The sequence below is a fragment of the Protopterus annectens genome, chromosome 16.part0 (assembly GCF_019279795.1).
Source record: "Protopterus annectens isolate FY-2018-M chromosome 16.part0, PAN1.0, whole genome shotgun sequence".
In the NCBI taxonomy this organism is placed as follows: Eukaryota; Metazoa; Chordata; order Ceratodontiformes; family Protopteridae; genus Protopterus; species Protopterus annectens.
Window position 1 is genome coordinate 18,050,970 of NC_056750.1, and position 21,260 is coordinate 18,072,229.

Below are 21,260 nucleotides of genomic sequence, written 5' to 3' on the forward strand. Positions count from 1 at the left end.
ATGGTCACTGCACCCTTGACCTTTGAAGGGAAAAAAGGCATTCTTACCCTCACCAAGAATGATGCCACAATATGAAGACAAGATGATCAATTTCAACAATTGGCTTAAGTACTGGTGTCATTCAAAGGGGATCCAATGTCTGTCAGCTTGGGATGATATGCTCGACAAGCCGCGATGCTTCGCTAGGGATGGCTTGCACCTGTCACCTTTGGGCTTTCGGATATTGGCAAAGGCTCTTGCTACCCCCATAGTGCCTTTTTTAGGCAAGGCTCAAAAGACAAACCCACCTCCATAGGTATCACAAGGGATAAGAAACTAAGAGTAATGCTACTCAATGCCAGAAGTCTAAACCTCAAGATGCACTTTCGAAACTCTCCTTAGCATGGAGAACATCGATATCTGTGCAGTAACAGAAACCTGGTTCAGGGCTCCAGAGAGCACCCCAGCACTACCAGGTTATACCTCATACCATGCGTTTCGGCCCCAAAACCTGGACCGAACTACAAAAGGAGGGGGAGTATCGATATTCATCAAAGATACCCACACCTCCAGGTTGGTGGCAAAGCACGAAGCATGAGAGACTATACATGTGCAACTAACAGTGGGTAAAACTGCCTTCCAGTTTATAGCCTGCTACAGTCCACCCTCCCAAACCCAGGAACCCCACTCGGCCTTCCTGATAACACTGGAAAATATGAAGGTCTCTCCAAACACCATTATACTGGGCGACTTCAACTACCCAAACATAGACTGGGAGCATTACTCTAGCTCCAACACCCTAGCCCAAAGGTTCCTAGAATTTATAAAACAAATGCTATAGAACAACTTGTTACCACTCCAACAAGAGGGAAAAACATACTGGACCTGATCATCACCAACATGGGGACTCTATGCTCCAGACCAGAAGTGTATCCCTCACTGTAAGATCAGACCATAAACTAATCTCACTGGATATTCACATCCCGATCCCACCCCCTGCCCAGAAAACCACAGTGAAAAACTTCTCTAAAGCAAATTTCACACTCCTCAAAACTGAGGTGGAATCCTTCAAAGCCCCCGGGCCTGTGGAAAATACGACCCAGACCGCAGAATACTTTACAAACGCATTCTATGAACACCTTCAGGAATGCATGGATCATGTGATCCCAAATAAAACCAAGACCCAATCCTCCAAAGGCAGACGTCCTGTCTGGTGGACCCCAGCCATAAACAAACTATACAATAGAAGGAGGAAGCTACTAAATGATAGAGCAAAATCCCAAAAAGAGAAGGCATCTCTGATCAGTATTAGCAAAAAACTACGGGCAAAAATCGTCTAAGGCCAGCTTCGAGAGAAAAATTGCACAGGACACTAAGGATAATCACAAGGCTTTCTTTAGTTATGTTAGGTACCTGGGTGGTAATTCCCAGATATGCTCAGAATTAGTCCAAAATGACAAAAAATACACCGAACCCACAGACATTGCCAACATCCTAGCTGACAGGTTCAGCGCAAACTTCTCCCCCCCCACCAAAAGGGCAAATATCTATCCCAGCAGAGTGCTGCCCACTGACATCTCAGATGCTCAGGTAAGAGCCGCCCTCTCCAAAGCAAAAAGCAGCATAAATGGGACCAGGCGGTGTCCCGGGCTGCGTCCTACATGAACTCCAAGAAGAGCTAAACACAAACATAAAACTACTGTTCAATCTCAGCCTTACTACAGGATATGTGCCCAAAGAGTGGCGTACAGCAACAGTGGTCCTTCTCCATAAAGGTGGTGCCTCAACGGATCCTGGAAACTATCGCCCCATAAGCCTGACTAGCTTGGTCTGCAAAGCTATGGAAAGGATCATCATGGACCTCATAAATAAAGATATTGGGGACCTACAAACACTGGATCCTACTCAGTTCGGCTTTGTTAAGGGCAGATCCTGCCTCTTAAACCTGGTTGATTTCTTTGAAACAGTCACCAAGGCCATTGACGAGGGGAAGGTGGTCCACACAGCCTACCTGGACCTCGCAAAAGCCTTCGATACAATACCCCACTCGGGCACTATAGATAAGCTCACCAGCTTAAATATAAACCCCTATGTCACTAGATGGATTGCAAATTGGCTAAAGGACAGAACCCACATGGTTAGAATTGCTAGAGCCATGTCAGACTCCAAACCAGTTACAAGTGGTGTCCCACAAGGCTCAGTCCTGGGACCTCTCTTGTTCGGTATATATTTCTCGGAGGTACAGGCCAACACGGAAGGACTGTGGCTGACCAAGTTCACAGATGACTGCAAACTGGGCGCCATAATCGACTCTCCAGCCGACACAAGCATCCTCCAAAAGGGCCTCATAGAAACAGACAACTGGTGCCAGAGCCATGGCCTCGAGCTAAATGCCAAAATGTATATAGTCATCCCCTTTGGCAAAAACAAAGTGCCCACAAATTACCACATAGGTGGTAATCCATTAAGTACAGAAGAAGTAATTAGGGACCTGGGGACCCAAGTTGATGGCAATCTCTCATTTGACAACCACGTGGCCAAAGTGGTTAGAAAAACATTTTATATAGCCCACTTAATCATGAAGGGATTCACATCTAGATCAGGGGAGGTCATCGTTCCTCTTTACTCATCCCTCATCAGTCCCTTAATTGAGTACAATGCCCTTTGGGATGTACCTTACCAGACACCTGCAGCAACTGGAAAGACCCCAAAAGTACCTCACCAAGAGGATCAAAGGGCTCAAACAGATGCCATATGCTGCCCGGTTAAAGAAACTCCAGCTCTACTCAGTGGCATACCGCCTGTTCAGAGGTAATCTGTGCCTGACGTATAAAGCCATGTCCAACCCGGAATTAATGGACATGCTGCACCTCAGAAAATCCAAATCCTATCGAGCTACACGCTCGAGAGACTTGAACCTCAGCACTGAAATAAATAGGACATGCTGGAGGGACAGATTCATAACCCAGTGGCTCCCTTCACTCTGGAATAAAATCCCAGTCCAGGTTAGGCAGAGTCCCTCATTGACTCTCTTCAAGAGGAATCTTGATGAGTGGATGGGAGATTGTAGGTTTACCCCGGGTATCACTTCTGTGTCACTGTTAGACAGAGGCACAGTATACTAACCTCGAAAAAGGGCATAGCAAAATTAATTTAAAATGGGTGGCGAAAGCCAAACACACTCTGGCTAGGCTTATAAATGCCCTAGGGCAGATAGCCTAGTATGAACCTATGAACCTATATAAAGATAGGAGAGTATTATGTGATTTATTGAAGTCTGATGAAACGTCTCTGAACGTGAAAGCGCTCACTTTGGATCCTGTGCTCTACTTTTTTACTTCAATAAACTTTTTTTATATGAGAATTAGAGATTTTCTTTACACATTCAGCTGTGGCGAGCCTTGTTTGTTTTTTATACACGTTGACTGAAACTCAAAGGGCACCCTACTCAGTACCGTTCAGCTTTTTATTGATTGCTTTAGAATCAACTTGGTTTGTCACATCTCAAAATGGTCACTTCTGAGAAGAAGCAGAAGAGCCTTGTCCGACATTTACAATACACTCTGTGGGGTGGCAATACTATCCTACAAGACTGTCAAAGGTTGGCAAACGCCACTACCATCCATTACAAAGCCCAAGGGACTTAGGTGGGTTGTGTTCATCTAGTCTGACCCAATCACTCTCACTTTCTAAGCCCTGAAGTGTAGATCATGTGTTTCTGAGGCCTTCTGTTTACCTAAAGGAAATAAAGATTTATCTAGTGGTCCTACGACCTGAGCCACTGGGTGTCATGTTTATGCTCCTCATTTCCTCCCAATCAGTTTAACCGGGAAGGTAAAATCCAGACCACTAAAAAAATAATCAGATAAAAGATTTTCTGGAACTGGCAGTGGTCAACAATTAACATGGAATCTAGTTTTACTTGCGTCTTTCACCAACTACCCCAGTAAGTGAAATGATCCAAAGGCCATTTCCATCCAGGACATAAGAAAAACAAAAAAAAGCACAACATTCATGCTCAATGAGCAGTTACAACAAAGACTGACTGAGACCCATGATGAGCAAATATCACATAAAACAGCATCATGAAATAATGCTACATAATAAGGTACATCAGGTAAAGTCCGCCCTATAAAATATGCCAGTAAAAATATAGGAGATATAAGGTCAAAGGGATAGCCATTAAGTCATCAATACAGACAGAATAGTCAATAAATCTGTAATAAGCGAGAAATCTGGACAATCAGTGTATAAGTGAAGCTATAAAGTGGAGCTAAACTTTTAGTTATGTACTTACCATAATGATAGATGTAAGTTATCCATCTCGCCTACATTCATTACTGACGGGCTCAGAGCCTCGACTCGGCCACTATAACTAGCACGAAGTCTCTCATTGGCTGGGCTAACCCTGTATCCCAGGATGCACCACGCCCAAACCCCCAGATCTTGTTTGCCCCAATATTATCTTCTCACAGACACTACACCACAAGGATATATATGTAAGAGGAGAGAAAAAATAATATCCTCACAGGGATCAGAATACAAGTTTCCTCCAAGTCCAACAGGTAGGGGGAAGGAAGGCGGGTACGTAAGAATGTAGGCGAGATGGAAGGAGGGCGGGTACATAAGAATGTAGGCGAGATGGATCACATACATCTATCATTATGGTAAGTACATAACTAAAAGATGTAATGTGATCCTATCTCGCCTACATTCATTACTGATGGGACAGCGTCCCTAGCACCTAAATCCTGGGAGGCTCACTGGAAAAAACTCCTGAGCACCGTGGAACCAAAGGAAGCCTGACCTCTAGAGGCCACGTCCAGTTTGTAATGAGAAATAAAGGTATGTGGAGAAGTCCAAGTAGCCGCTGCACATATCTCATCTATTGATAGTCTAGCATGAAAAGCCACTGAAGTTGACATAGCTCTGGTAGAATGCGCCTTAAGTGGAAAGGGAAGATGCCTACCCACTAATGCATAAATAAAGGAGATGCAGTCCCTAATCCACTTAGCTATGGTGCCCTTAGTTACAGATCTGCCAATTCTATTGTCCGAAAAGGACACAAACAACTGATCTGATTTCCTCTCCTGTTGTGTCAAATTTAAATAAAACCTCAGTTGTCTATGCACATCCAACTGGTGAAATTTGTATTCCGCTTTGTTGGAAAACCGTGGAAAAAAGACCGGAAGCTCAATAGACTGGTGGAGACAAAGGGTAGAAGAGACCTTAGGGAGAAAGGAAGGATTAAGTCTCAGAGATACTCTGTCCTTATGAAAAATTAAATAAGGAGGTTTAACAGAAAGGGCTTGAAGCTCCGATACCCTTCTGGCTGAAGTTATGGCTACCAAAAAGGCAGTCTTCCATGACAAAAATTTCAATTCGTAAGAGGCTGCCGGCTCGAAGGGAGAAGACGTTAAAGCTCTGAGCACCACATTTAAATCCCATGGCAAAATGGGTTGCGAAACCGGAGGGCGAAGCAACAAGGCTCCTTTCAGAAAGGCTTTACACAGCTTATGACCCATGAGGGAAGGCTCATATGCAGCATGATAATTAGAGATTGCTGCCAACTGAACCTTTATAGTGGAGGCAGCCGAACCCTGTCTAAAAAGTGTTGCTAAGAAATCTAACACCGCCGACACAGGGGCTGTAAGGGGATCAAGATCACGTTGCTAAGCCCAAATTGTAGATCTATTCCATTTACTAGAGTATATTTTCCTAGTAGAAGACTTGTGGAAGTAGGACAGAATATGTACTACTTCCGGGGTAAGGATATGCTGTCTGACTAAGGTCGGAAGTGGAGAAGCCAGGCAGCAAGCTTGAGAGTTCGTAGGGATGGATGCAGCTGTCCTGACGGATGAGTCAATAGGTCTGGAGCTGGGTCCAGAATCCAAGGACCATCCACCGCATACTTCCAAAGGAAGGGGAACCAAACTTCACGGGGCCAGAGTGGTGCGATCAAAATCATCTTGCTTCCCAAGCAGGTAGCCTTCTGAATCACTCTTGGCAGAAGAGGGACCGGCGGGAAGGCGTAGAGCAGACCGGAGGGCCAATTGTGGACTAGAGCATCCCTGGGTGACTCCCCCTGTGGGGGGATCAGAGTGAAAAAACTGCTGCATTTCGCAGTCAGGGGGCTGGCAAAGAGGTCACAGCAGGGAAGGCCCCACCTGGAGAAGATCTGAGCAGCCACTCGATCATTCAGGGACCACTCGTGAGGCATCAGAATATCTCTGCTCAGCCTGTCTGCTATCACACTGGACTTCCCCGGAATGTGCGTTGCCACTAGAAAGCGCTGGGAAGCGATCGTCCAATTCCACGCTCTCATGGCCTCCCTGCAAAGGGGGTAGGACTTGGTTCCTCCCCGCTTGTTCAGATACCAGACAACCGACATATTGTCGGAAAGAATCGCAATAGTTCCCCTGGGAAGAGAGCTGCGAAGTGCCTGCAACGCTAGAAGCACCGCTCTCATCTCCAGAAAATTGATATGCAAGTGAACCTTGTGGTCTTGCCACGTACCTTGAACCATCTCGCCCAGATAATGCCCCCCCACCCTATCTGGGAGGCGTCCGTGGTTACTGTGGCAATAGGGGATGGGGGGGCTCAAGGATCTCCCTTGATTCAGGTTGGACGAGAGAAGCCACCAACGCAGATCCTGCTGGCATCTCTCCATGCTGAGAATCGGATGGGACAAGGGACGTTCCTGATATGACCACTGGGCCAAAAGGAGCCACTGAAGTATTCGCATGTGTAACCTGGCTAGCGGAACTAGAAGAATGGTAGCCGCCATTGATCCCAACAACTGAAGAACCATCCTGGCTTGGGCTTTTTCCCAGGGTAGTAAAGCCAGAAAGTACAGTTTTGTACCTACCATAAATGTAGATGTTCGAGTGCTAATACAGCTGCAGTCATAACAGATGGGTTATCCTGCCGTCAGGCGGGTCCTCGGTCGGCCGAATTCCAAAGTCTAGGTCCGGCGCCGGATGTCGTCGCTTCTTCCCTGACGTCAGAGCGGCAGGGGTATAAAAGAACCAGCCGACACCATTTTCTTCAGTTTTTCTTGCCCCAGATGTCAGGTGCCCCCAGAAGGAAGGCAAAACATAAATTTATGTAATAATGCAATGCAATATAATCAAAAAAACAGTAGTTGCAAGCAAATACACCATAAAAGAATACCCCAATCAGGTTGTATGAGGAGGTGTTAGCCATTAGGCCTGTCCCAAGAGGGGAAGGAGGGAGGGAAACTTGGACTGCAGCTGTATTAGCACTCGAACATGTACATTTATGGTAGGTACAAAACTGTACGATGTTCATCGTGCATACAGCTGCAGTCATAACAGATGGGTAGAATCCCAAAGCTAAAAAAGGGGTGGTAGGCACTAAGTGGAACTAAGAGGAGCAAGGATGCCCTGCAAGACTGCAGTGGCAAAGCCCGCTCTAGATTTGGAGTATAATGGTAGGTGATGGTGCTTGGAGAAAGTATGTACAGAACTCCAAGTGGCTGCTTCCAAAATATCTTTGGTAGGAACCCCCCTGAGGAAAGCTGCAGAGGTAGCTGTGGCCCTTGTGGAGTGAGATCGGACACCTGTAGGTACAGTTTTACCATGAAAAGAGTAACAAAAGCGTATGCAGTGGGCTATCCATTTTGAGATTGTCGGTTTGGAAATAGGATTCCCTTGAGCACCTGTAGCATAGGACACAAAGAGTTCCTATGATTTTCTGAATAGCTTTGTTCTGTCCAAATAATAACGAAGCTGTCTGTGAATCTCCAAGGGTTTTCCATGACAAATATTGCAGTTCTGTTGAAGCAGCTGGCTCAAATGGAGGCAGGGTCAGTTTTTCTAGAATTAAATTGAGGTCCCAAGCAGGTACTGGTTGCTTCCTTGGAGGTTTTATATTCTTAGCCCCTCTGAGGAACTGTCTTAAGAGAGGGTGAGAGAATAAAGGAGGATCAGTGTTGTATTGAGCAGAAATGGCTGAGGCATGGATTTTGATGGAGGAGAATGAAAGTCCACTGCTTAGCATCTCAGTTAGGTACTGTAATATTTGAGGTAAATTCAGTACTCCAGGATTCTGACCCTTTTTCTGATTCCAGGCACAAAACAGTTTCCATTTTGTGGAGTAGGCTTTTCTAGTAGAAGGCCTTCTGGCCTCCAAAATGACATCCTGCACCTCCTTGGAGAGTAGGGTCTGTTGTGAATTTAAGGAATCCTCCATGCGACTAGATTGAGTGTTTTCAATGGACTGTGAAGAGTTTTGAAGTTGTGCTGAGTCAATAGAAGAGGCATTAGAGGCAGGATCCATGGTGGGGAATGCGTCAGGCTCCTCAGGAGTGGGTACCAGTGTGGTCTTGGCCAGTCTGGAGCAATGAGAATCATCTTTGGTCTGTCTGCTCTGGATTTTAATAGAACTTTGGGCAGCAGAGGAAGAGGTGGAAAGGCATAAACTGTCATTGTTGTCCAACTGAAAGAGTGTGTGTCCCACTTTCCAGGCCTGTGGATGGTAGGTCCTTGAGCAGAATTTTGTCAATTGGTAATTTCTGTGGGTAGCAAAGAGATCTATGTCTGGCCTTCCCCATGCTTGAATTATCTTTGTAAAAACTTGAGGATGCAACTTCCATTCATGTGGATCTGTCATATTTCTGCTTAGGTTGTCTGCCAGTGTGTTTTCCTTGCCTGGCAGGAATTGTGCTTGAAGTTGGATTTGTAATTCCAGAGCCATGTTCCAAAGAGACATGGCTAGCCTGCACAAGGGATATGAATGGGTTCCTCCCTGTTTGTTTATGTACCACATCACTGTGGTGTTGTCTGTCCTGATCAATAGCTGGCCTGGGTGCAGTAGGTCTTTGAAAGCCATAATAGCATTTATTAATGCTAGCATTTCCTTTTGATTGATGTGTAGGTGCTTTTCTTTTTGGGACCATTTGCCCTGAATGCACCGATCTGTCATGTGCACCCCCCCCCAGGCGTAGTCCGAGGCGTCTGTTGTGATGATTTGATTTGCTTGAGGCAAGCAGAATGGGAGACCTATGTTTCTTTGGCATGCTTGAACCCACCACAGAAATTACTTTTGGAGGCATGGAATCAGAGGTATAATCGTTTACAAACTTTGGCTGTGTTGAGACCATAAGTTTTTTAGGTACCACTGAAGTTTCCTCATATGCAGCTTTGCACATGGGATTAGCAGGATGCAAGATGCCATGAATCCCAGAGCCTGCAGGATTTTCCTTGCAGTCAGCCTGGTGAAGGTTGCCAGTTTTCTGAAGTATTGAGTTAGTTGCCCTTGTTTCTCTGGCGTGAGGTAGGCCATCTGGGTGTTTGTATTCAAGCTGGCACCCAGGAAAATTATTGTTTGAGAGGGTATTAGTCTTGATTTCTTTTTGTTGACTGCGTATCCCAGAGAGTTCAACAACTTTATTACAAACGCCAGGTGTTTCAGAAGTATGTGTTTGCTGTCCGCTTGGATCAGGCAGTCGTCCAAATACGGGTATATTTGTATCCCTTGAAGTCTGCAGAAGGCGATTACTGATGCCAGGCATTTAGTGAACACTCTGGGTGCAGTAGATAAGCCAAAGGGCAATGCAGAGAATTGATAATGAGTTGAACCTGCAAGAAATCTGAGGTATCTTCTGCAATTTTGTCTGATAGGGACATGCAGGTATGCCTCCTTGAGGTCCAATGTTACCAGCCAAGACTCCTTGCCAGGCATGGGAAGAAGCTGCTGTAATGTGAGCATCTTGAATTTTGGTACGAGTAAATATGTGTTTAGGATGGATAGGTCCAAAATAGGTCTCTAATCTTTGTCCTTCCTTGGTACCAGGAATAGTCTGGAATAAAAACCTTGACCCTGTTCTTGTGCAGGTAACCTCTTGAATAGCTTTCATGTCCATGAGAGCTGAAATTTGTTTTTGTGCCTCTGCCCTTTGATTGTGTGGCAGGTTTGCCATGCCCCTCATTTTTGGAAGGGTGTGAAAGTGGAATCTGTAACCTCTGTCTATAATGTCCAGGATCCATTTGTCTTTTGTGACAATATGCCAATTTTTCGAAAATAATGCCAGTTTTCCGCCTAAGGGTGCTGCCATTAGAGCTTTGCTTGGCATGCAAAGGGGAAAGTCATTGGTTCTGCTTTCTGAATGTCTGTGAACTATCCTCACCACCTCTTGGTGTAGGTGCTTGCCATTGTCTGCCTCTAAATGATCCTTGAGATTGCCCTCTACCCCTCGGGCGCCTGTATCTACCTCTTTGAGGTCTGTCCGTGGCTGGAAAGGACCACTTTTTTGAAGGCCAATTTCTACTGAAACGTGGAGGTTGTACCTGTAGGAAATCTTTCACTGTTTGCATTGATTTTGCCTTTTCCTCCATTTTCTTAAATACCTCCTCAGCTTTAACACCAAACAATACATCTTTTTGAAGCGGTGCATCTAGTAATTTAGCTTTGACATGGTCTGGCAAGGTTTGCTCTTTGAGCCAAGCATGTCTACGTATGAATGATCCTGTAACAGCAGCTCTACATGAAGCCTCTAAAGCATCAAAACCACATTGCAAGGTATGTTTACCCACTTGTTTTGCACTATGCAACAAATCCTGCAACTCCTTCAAGTCTGGTTGTTCAGGTTGTGACATTTTGCTTTTCAACTGAGATAACAAAAACTGTTGATACTTTAACATATGGAACTGACATTTTAATGCCCTCATGGTTAAAGTGGCTGAGGTGTATACCTTTTTCCCCCACCTTTCTAAAGCTCTGGAATCTCTCTCTGAAGGTAATGGATTTTTGGCAGTGGAGGCCTTAAATCCCTTGGGACCCTATGAAATAGTTTCTGGGTCAGCCGCATGGCTTTTGTATATGAATTGGTGTGAATCAGGAACCCGGAAATACTTGTCTGGCTTGACTGGAGCTAAAGAATCTTGGTTAAGGCTGGCCTCTGAATACACATCATCTAGTATGTCTAAGACAGGAGGGATAGCCGGAGGCCTGTGCTGAGGGAGCAACAGGAAATCCCTGAGCCTTTTCTTGGAGTCTGAGTAATCTTGGCCTTCCCAGTGGAAGTGTTCCCTCAAGGTATGCAAGGTTTCCCCAAAAGAATAGTCCTCAGGGGGGGAGACAGAGGGAATGGACTCCTCTGCATCAGAATCTTCAAAAGGGGAGTATGAATGTTCCTGGTCTTCAGAATGTTCTGAAGTAATGGAGGCCTGGTCCGAGGAAGGGTATTCTTCCTCCACTCTGGGCCTTTTGTCCGAGGGGGGTTGAGAACCCCTGATAAGAGTAATCAAATCCTCAGCCATTTTGAGCATCTGTTTTTTAGGCATGGGGCCTTGAGAGGGGCCCTGTGGAGCTTGTCTTTTAGTGTGCATGGCTGCCTTAGATTTAGTGAAAGCCTTAATGGAAAAAGAAGAAGGCCTGAAGACACCTTGAGAGGTGGCAGGCCTGCCTAAACTCTGAGTTTCCCCGCCAAGAGTGGCGTCAGTATCTGTAATCGGGGTGTGGGCTGAGGATCCTGCGACCTCGGGCACAGAAGACACCGCTAAGGAAGTGTCATCGGTAGTCAGGGGCTGCGTAGGCGCCTCGCTGAGAACCAGAGCACCTGTAGTAGGCTTTAGCGTGGTGTCGGTAGAAGTCGCGGACCTCGTATGTCGGTCCTTATCTTTGCGTCTTTTACTCAAAACTGGAGTCGGAGTATCCGACGACGTAATGTAATTACATTTTTTGCCAAAATAGTGTTGGGCGAACTCCGTCCGATGCTTAATAGTGCGTCTGTTGAATGTAGCACAAAAACGACAGGCCGAGACATCATGGTCTGGGCCTAAGCAAGAAATGCAGAGGGAATGGAAATCCTTATGCGGTATTTGCTTCCCATATGAAATGCAATTACTAACTTTGTCTGACATCGGTCTGAGGCAAGAAAAGTTTCCCCAACGGGGTACTTAGCTTTCAAGAAGACTTCAGTTGAAAAATATTCGTAATCTAAGGAGCTGGCCGACCGGCACTTGCGAACTGCTTCTGCTTCGGGCACCGTGCGGCAATACCCCTGCCAGACTGACGTCAGGGAAGAAGCGACGACATCAGACGCCGGACCTAGACTTTGGAATTCGGCCGACGGAGGACCCGCCTGATGGCAGGATAACCCATCTGTTATGATTGCAGCTGTATGCACAATGAACATCTTGGGCCTGTAACACTTTTATTCTCTCTGCCGGTAGGAAAGCTCGCATTTCTACAGAGTCTAGCTCTGCGCCGATAAAGGCAACACGCTGTGATGGCAGCAATACAGATTTTGCCCAGTTGAATGAAATCCCTAGCAGATGGCCCAATTCGACAGTAGCTCTCGTGGCTTGAACAAGTAGATGCCTGGTGGAGGCAGTGAGGAGCCAGTCTTCTAGATAAGGAAACACCTGGAATCCTAGACGTCTCAGGTGAGCTGTCACCACTGCCAAACACTTGGTGAACACCCTGGGGGCTGTGGTGAGACCAAAGGGCAGGGCCCAGAATTGAAAATGACTGGCTCCCAGCCGGAAGCGCAAATGATTCCTGGAAGCCTTGTTTATCTTGATGTGATAATAGGCATCCTTGAGATCGATGGAGCACATCCATACTCCTTTTTTCAGCAAGGGGAAAATGGATTGCAACGTGACCATTCGGAACTTGGACTTCTTTACAAAGCGGTTTAAACGGCTGAGATCCAGAATGGGTCTCAAGTCCCCTGTTCTTTTTGGCACCAAAAATAACCTTGAGTAAGTTCCTAATCCGATCTGGTCTGCGAGGACTGGTTGGATGACTCCTTTTCCTAGCAGCTTTGAGACCTCTATTGCTGCCTGATCCCGTTGACTGGGTGGAACGCCCGGGATTTTCCTTGATGGCGGGGGGGGGGGTGGATAAAGGGAATGGTGTAACCTCCGGGTGATGATATGAAGCACCCATCGATCCTGAGTGATGGACTCCCAGGCCTGAAGATGCTCCGAAAAACGACCCCCGACTGGCTCAAGAGATGCACAGTCGGGTAATCCCTCAGAGACGTTGGTAGGAGGAACCACGAAAGGACTCGCGGTCTCCTGTATTGCGGGGGCCTCCACCGCCTCTAGGGCAACTCCTTCCATTAAAATTCCCCCCTCCTCTGTCCCTGGAGGGGGGGGTCACTTTGATGGGCAGGGGAAGACTTTTGAGACTTTCTGAACCACATTTTCCCTCCCCTCTGAGCCTTGGGATAAGGTCTAGTGGGAAGCGAAAAACGGGCCCCAACGCCAGACAAAGTCTTACCCTCCTGCTCACATCTAGTGAGGGTGTCTTTCACTTTGGGTCCAAAAAGGGAGGACCCGTCGAATGGGGCGTCCGTGAAAGAAGACTTGAAAGCCTCTGCAAAATGACACAAGCACATCCAAGCTTGCCTCCTAAGGGCTACGCCCGAACTCGCTGCTCTACCTGCCCCCTCGGTTGCATAACATATGAGCCTCATGGACGAGTTGATGATGGAAGAAAGGGTAGACAGCTGGGCGTTAACAGACTGGACCAACGCCTCAGGCAAGTTACCCGACAGGGTATCTCCCAACTCCTTTATGTGATCCCTTTGGAGCCACTTAAAATCACACAAGTAATTCAGCGACCACAAGGTAAGGGTCGCTGAAGACAGGGTACGCTTCCCATACCTATCCATACTCCTAGACTCCTTATTAGGAGGACGGATGGAAGTAGAAGCCTCTGCCACATCCTGCTGAGTGGCAGACACCACCACCATAGCATCCACAGGTACTCCCTTGGTCAAAAATGATTTTCCAGGAGGCGCAGATAAGAACTTATTGGGGGGGCTAGGAACTGGCTCTACAGAGTCAGGGTGTTCCCACACCCTTCGACAAATAAGATTCAATAATTCATCGAAGGGTGGAGACACCCAGGAGGCGGAAGGCTGGGCTCCGAAGGCCTTGAGGAAGACCAACTCCTCCTCAGAAGGGTTTTTGGATGGCCAGTCGCCCCGCTGTCTCAAGATCTCCAGGATATCGGAGAACGAGACATCATCAGAGGACGACTTCGGGGACCCTTCTGCATCATCGAGGTCGGTGTCTGAGGTGACAGACTCATCTGGGTAGTCTACGTGCTTCCTCTTACACAACTTCTTCCCGGGAGTCTCCTCAGGCACGGACTCTGAAGGGCCCTCAGAAAGCAGGGGACCACACATGGAGGTATCCTCAGGCCTATGTCCAGAAATAGGGGGGCACCAGAAGCTCTAGTTGCAGCGTCTGGGGATGGAGTTGCCGATTCAGGTGAAGTCACTACGGACTTGGCCAGCGCGCTCCTCATAGCCTGGAAGGCAGGTCCACCAGAATCGAACAAAAAACCCGCCTGCGAGACCATGACCGGAATCGGGGTACCCCTAGCCGAAGCACCAAGGGGGAGAATCGGAGCTGAAGCCTGAAGCCCCGATGTATCCCCCTCGGGTTCGACTGAGGACACCTGAGTACCAAAACCTGTAGAAGGGATGGAAAAAGTTGGAGACTAGGTCGGATCCGAAAGACTAGCAGGAGGTTTCGGAGCCGACCCAAGGACTTCACTCGATTCGGCAGACTCCGGCTCCGACGACACCAAGGTTGTCGGAGGAGGAAGAAACGGAACCGATATTGTGGCTGGGTCCGGAGCTGACTGGGCCACAGCCAAAAATAGTTTAGTTAACACTGGCGACTGGAGAAGTCTCTGGACCACCCTATCCACATCCGAATCCGACAGCCTGGAGGACTTGGAGGAGACAGAAGGGGGTCGAGAAACCTTCTCTGTCAGAACCGAGACAAGCCTGGGGAACGGCTCCGAGTCTGCTCCAAAGGGATCGGAGCCAAAGCAGGCTCGAGAACCACCGCAACCTCCTTTGGTGCCGACGACCGTGGAGTCGAGGAAGCCGACCCCGAAACAGACAAGACTTCCTCCGGCTCCGAGACCAGTGGAGCCAAGGAAGGAGACATAGCCTTAGACAGTACCTCCTGCAGCTCCGAGACCAGTGGAGCCGAGGAAGGAGCTATAGCTTTTGACCTTTTCTCCGGAGGCTCCGATGAACTAGCCGGAGACTTTTTTTTAGTCTTAGACCTGGATTTCTCTGAGGGGGAGAAGACGCTAAAGTTTCCTCAAAGGAGGGTTTAATCAAACCCTTAAGGATAAGCTTATTTTTTCTCTCCTGTAAAACCCCGGAAGAGAAGGCATGACAAACACTGCAGGATTCCTGCAAGTGTATGGCACCAAGACAATAAACACAGATGGCATGGCCATCAGTCAAAGACATTTTATACGCACATTTGGCGCATTTTTTAAAGCCAGATGGCTTACGTTCTTTTTGTTCCTTGCCAGACATAAGGAAACACGACCACACACTCAGCAACACGAGGAGGGAGGGTGGAAAGGGCTCTAACTTAAACGCCCGAACACTAAAGACACAAGATAGGGCAAAGGCCCTCTAACTTAAACAGGCCTAGCCTGCCAAACAGAAGGATTACCACACAAAAAACCACAATCAATCACGAAAAGGGACAACAGACAATGTAGCTATTAAAATAGCTTTCTGGAAATAATAACTCAAGCAAACAGTTATTAAAGTCAAAAAACAGATGGGTACTTAGCCACAGCCAAGTCGAGACCACGTCATTACTGTAGGAGTGGCAAACAAGATCTGGGGGTTTGGGTGTGGTGCATCCTGGGATACAGGGTTAGCCCAGCCAATGAGAGACTTTGTGCTAGTTATAGTGGCCGAGTTGGAGCCGATTCTCGGCTCCGAGCCCGTCAGTAATGAATGTAGGCGAGATAGGATCACATTACATCTAAAGCTTTTGCACATTAAAGATTTTGCATTCCACCATCAACTGCAAAGCAGCAGACAGGAGGAAGGCTTGCAGGAAAAAGTACATGTCATGTCATGTTATGAAATGCAGGGCAGATGACTTTGGAGATGCACATTTTTATCAAGGACAAAAATGACTGTCAATTTGGAAAGTTCAAGCGACCAGAGGCTTAGAAATTTGAACAAGCCAGCTCTGTAAGTCGTGAAAAAAAAGGAAGAGAAAAACACATTTATAACAAAGACTGCAACCTGCACACCAGAATTAAAAATGTGTAGGATGTTATGAGCTGAAAATGTTGTATCAGTTTACTTACCGTTCTTTTTAACAGTGATTGGCAAGCTATAGTTGTATGTGCTTCGCTTGGCTTTCACTGGCAACTCACTGTAACCTAATAAAAAAGATAAAAATGTTATAACAACACAAAGAAAAGGTGTGCAACAGAAGCCAGTAATGCAGTTTAAACATAATGTATTAGTCCTCAGATTTCCAATAAACCAGCAAGATGAAGCAGGTCTACTGATGGACCTCTAACACTGTATAAATAAAGTAAAAACAGTTATTACAAAAGGCTTTGCCACCTACATCACTTCTGACTACATTTATTTATTTATGACTACACTAATAATGACTACATGTAGAAAAAAACAGAGAATGTCAAGAACCACCATGTGGCCAACAGTTTTCTATTACCCCATATGTGGTTAAGTTTTTAATGCAAACTATTTTGTACAATAATATTAAAACAAAACAGAAAAATGATAATGAGGAAATAACTGTAGTCCACAAAACTAGATTTTTTTTTAATTGAGTTACTACTGAACTGATTAATTGATTGTTTTGTTTTTAACTGATTGCATTACTTAATGTGTGTGATTATCTGTAAAATGTTATTCTCCCTGGAAAGCTCTACAGCCAAGAGGCTAAGAGAATAAATGTATTTTAACAGCCAAGGCCTAGGAGAATAAATGTATTTTGTGGACTACAGTTGATTCTTCATTATTTTGTACATTGCTTTGTCCTCCTTATTTGTAAGGCAACTTTACTCTGTTGCATGGCAGCTTGAATTCTGAGATTTCTGATTTTACTACCTTTCTTTACAGTGATGCAAAAAAATAACTTCTTTAAGTCATCCATGAAGAGTGCTTCCCCCATCAATGTGCCAACACATCCTGAAAATTATTTCACTCTTGCACTTAAAAGAGCTCATTAAAAATACTTGAAAGGTACTATCATTTCCACTCTAAAAATGTTTTGTAAAAACTTTAAAATACTCTCCTAAAATGTCTGAAAGTTTTCTTCATGCTCCCCCTAACTCCTGTCTTCAAAGAAACACACTAAGCTTTCTTAAAATTACTTCTCATTCTGATCTTAAACAATTTTCACTTTCATCTGTGCAGTCTTAACTCAGTCTGTGTGTCCCTGGAGAGATGGGAACCTCAAGAAGAACAGTACCTGAAACAGGATTGCTCAAACTACTGGGATACAAGGATTACTGAACCTCTCCTTTTATTAATGCCACTCTCTCTAAGCATCCAAGAATTCCCTAGCCTTCATCTGTGCATTTTTCCATCAATTTCCTGCATTTACATCATTTGAAGTAATCAACCTGTGGTCCATTCCACTTTTGTATTTGTTAGAAATTCCCCATCACTGTGCACCTTTTCACTGTTTTTTATGTAAATTAATCTGCACTTCGCTGTACTGACACCGACAAATCTAGACCATTTTAATGTTTGTTTGTGTCTTTCGGTTTTTCCCAGTTAGGGGTCGCCACAGCGGAACTCTGGTCCGTTAATGATTGGTAGTTGATTTTTACGTGCCAAGTTACCAGCTCTGACGCACAACCTTCAACGAAGGTAAACCCATTCACGCATGTCTCCACGCAGAAGACGCTCTAGCTGAGAATCGAACCGGACAGCGTCTTACTGTGAGGCGACAACGCTACTGCAGCACCACCACCGCGGGTACAAATCTAGACCATTTTAATACCTTTGTCAAATTCTGCTTCATCCTCTGTGCATTTCCCTGAGCACAAACTGCTGCAAATCTTTTGTGCCACATTGCCTATGCACACATTAAACAGGCCCAGTTCCAGTACTAAGTCGTGGAAACCACACAACTACAAACTATCGGTATATCCTTTATATGGCATCCTGCAATCTGCTGTCCCATCTACCACTGTGCAACTCAAACAAAAGGAGGTCATCTTCTATAATTAATATTACATAAATGTGGCAGTGAGTCAATTGCTAAAATCTAGAGAGGTAACAAACAGAACCCTACCACACTTACTTTTTGGTCACCATTTCAAACTTGACTGTATCGGTCTGCAATGAGCAAGAAGCCAGTACAGTTGTGTACACTAACCATAAATGTAGATGTTTAAGTGTATTCACTGTTGCAGTCATCACACTTGGGTTATCTGGCTGCAGGTAGCCCTCAGTCGGCCCAAATACCAGAGTCTTGGGATTTCTGCATCGGATGCTGTCGCCTCTTCCATGACATCATGGGTATAAAACATGCAGCCAATGCCATTACATCAGCTTTCTTGCACCAGATGTCAGGAGCCCCCAAAATAGGAAGTAATTCCATGGTGGGGAACACCCCCAGTAAAAAGTAAATACCACTGCCAAAAGATATGACCAAAAAAGAGGATAGGTATAAAGTATAGATAAGTCAGGGGGCCGGAAGGAGGGTAACCAGGACTGCAACAGTGAATACACTCGAACATCTACATTTATGGTAAGAGTACACAACTGTATTATGTTCTTCGTGTTTCACTGTTGCAGTCATCACACTTGGGTTGATTCCCTAAACTGAAGAAGGGTGGAGGCAGTTAAGAAGTATTAGGGCTGGCTAGCAGGCCTTGTAAGACTGCTGTAGTAAATCCAGCTCTGGATTTAGAAAAGATAGGTAACTGGTAATGCTTGGTGAAGGTGTGCACAGAACTCCAGATTGCAGCTTCCAGGATGTCCCTGGTAGGGACTACCCTGAAAAATGAGGTAGAGGTTATGGTAAGCCCTAGTTGAATGGGTTCTGATCCCCTGTGAGGTAGGTTTTCCATGGGGTTTGTAGCAGTGAGCTATCCATTTGGAGATGGTTTGCTTTGAAATGGCCTTGACCTCTGCCCCTGTAGCAAAGCTGACTAGCAGCTGATCAGATTTTCTGAAAGGTTTAGTTCTGTCAAAGTAGAACCTAAGCTGTCTGTGCATGTCCAAGGAGTGCAGGATCCTTTCCCCTTTATTCTGAGGATTAGGAAAAAAGGTGGGTAAATGGATGGATTGGTTTAAAGCCACACTGGATACCACCTTGGGCATAAATAATGGGTTAGTCCTGAGGGAAACCCTGTCCGCATGGAAGATAATGAAGGGTTCCACAGCCATAAGGGCCTGTAACTCAAACACTCTTCTTGCTGAAGTGCTGGCTAGAAGTAAGGCTGTTTTCCAAGAGAGGAATTTTAACTCTGCTGTAGCAGCAGGTTCAAAAGGGGGAAGTGTGAGCTCCTCTTGTAGAAAGTTAAGGTCCCAGGAAGGAGTGGGAGCTCTCCTTGGGGGGGGGGGGGTCTTAAATTGTTAGCTCCTCTCAGGAACTGTTTGACCAGAGGGTGAGAAAAGAAGGGGGTTCAGTATTGTAATGAGCTGAGATGGTAGAGGCATGAATCTTAATTGAAGAGAAGGACAGGCCTTTGTGGAGCAGCTCTGCTAGGTAATCTAGGATTTGAGGTAAGATGGGCACGGTTGGGTCCTTACCCTGAGACTGGCACCAAGAGCAGTATCTTTTCCACTTTTCTGAATAGGATTTCCTAGTACTAGGCCTCCTGACCTCAAGAATGACATCCAGCACCTGTTTGCTGAGGGTTGGTGGTGATGCACTCAAGGAATAAGCCAGACTGCTAGGTTCAGGGTTTGCAGCTGAGGATGCAACATTTGGCCCTTCTGCTGTGACAGCAGAGAGGGGGTCTGATGCAGGTGCCAGGGTGGCACTGCTGTCAGACTGCATAAAAGTGGGTACCAGTGCTGGTGTGGCCAATCTGGTGCAATCAGGCTTGTCCTTGGCCTGTCCTGTTTCATCTTGAGTAGTACTTTCGAGAGGAGGGGCAGAAGGGGAAAGACATAGATTGAGAGGTTTTCCCATGTAAAGAAAAGGGCATCCACTTTCCATGCTTGGCTGTGGGTAGTTCTGGTGGAAAATTTGCTCAAATGGTGGTTTTGGAGGAAGGAAAGAGATCCACCTCTGGTGTTCCCCACCTGTAGATTAGAAGCTTGAACGTGTTGGGTTCCAGTTTCCACTCGTGTGGGTCCATTAGATTTCTGCTTAAATCGTCTGCCAGTGAATTTTCTTTGCCTGGCAGGAACTGAGCTTGCAGGTGCACTTGATTGCTCAAGGCTGTGTTCCACAGGGCCATGGCTAACCTGCACAGTGAGTAGGAATGAGTTCCCCCCTGCTTATGTATCACGTAACTATTGTGTTGTCTCTGTCTTTATCAAGAGTTGTCCTGGAAGGCTAAGGTATTTGAAGGCTGTCAGTGCATTCTGTACAGCTAACATTTCTTTTTGATTGATGTGCAAGTGCATTTGTCCTGGGCTCCATTTGCCTTGAATTCATCTGCCTGTCATGTGAGCCCCACATGCATAGTCTGATGCATCTGTTGTCAGGGTGTGGGCAGCAGGGGGGGGGGGGTTGAGTGAAAGGGAGTCCCTCGTTGTGGTAGCAGGCCTCTGCCCACCAAAGGAACTCTGTCCTTGGGCAAGGAATGATAGGAATCATTGTTTCCAGGTCCTGAGAATGTTGAGACCAGAGACGTTTTAAGTATCATTGAAGTTTCCTCGTATGCAGTCTTGCATATGGAATTAGGAGAATGCATGAGGCCACGAACTCTAGGGCTTGCAGTATTTTTCTTTCAGATAGCTGGGTTTGGGTTGCCAGTAGTTTGAAGTCATTTGTCAAATAAACCTGCTTTTCTGGAGTGAGGAATGCCATCTGGGAAGTTGTGTACAAGCCTTGCTCCCAGGAATACAATTTTTTGGCTGGGTACCATATGTGATTTCTTTTCGTTGATGGTATACCCCAGATAAGTTAGGAGTCTCTTTACAAATGTCAGGTGCTGTAGTAGCAGTTCCTGACTATCCGCCTAAATCAGGCAGTGAAACGTAGATATTTCCTGCAAGATTCCCTTATAGGGATGTTCACATAAACTTCTTTTAAGTCTAGGGTGACCAGCCAGGAGTCCTTGGCTAGCATAGGAAGCAGCTGTTGGAGTGTAAGCATTTTGAATTTTGGTACCACCAGGAAGGTGTTGAGAATTGACAGATCCAGGATAGGGCACCAAGAGTTTTCTTTTCTGGGCACCAGAAACAGTCTGGAGTAGAAACCCTGTCACCTTTGCTCTACTGGGACAAGTTGAATAGCCCTGATACTGAGAAGAGAAAGTACTTGCTTTTAGGCCTCTGCCCACTGGTTTGGGGGAAGGCCTGG

At 46.1% G+C, this 21,260-nt stretch overlaps 1 protein-coding gene across 1 annotated transcript in view; it reads right to left on the reverse strand.

Moving 5' to 3' along the window:
* GTF3C5 (general transcription factor IIIC subunit 5) overlaps positions 1 to 21,260 on the reverse strand; it is a 761,534-nt gene that overhangs the window by 343,801 nt on the left and 396,473 nt on the right. Inside the window, exons 5-6 of the mRNA XM_044058829.1 lie at positions 16,099 to 16,173; positions 4,321 to 4,335 (exon numbers count right to left, since the gene is read on the reverse strand). Of these exons, the coding sequence (XP_043914764.1) occupies positions 4,321 to 4,335; positions 16,099 to 16,173 (90 nt within the window). The remainder of the gene's footprint in view (positions 1 to 4,320; positions 4,336 to 16,098; positions 16,174 to 21,260) is intronic.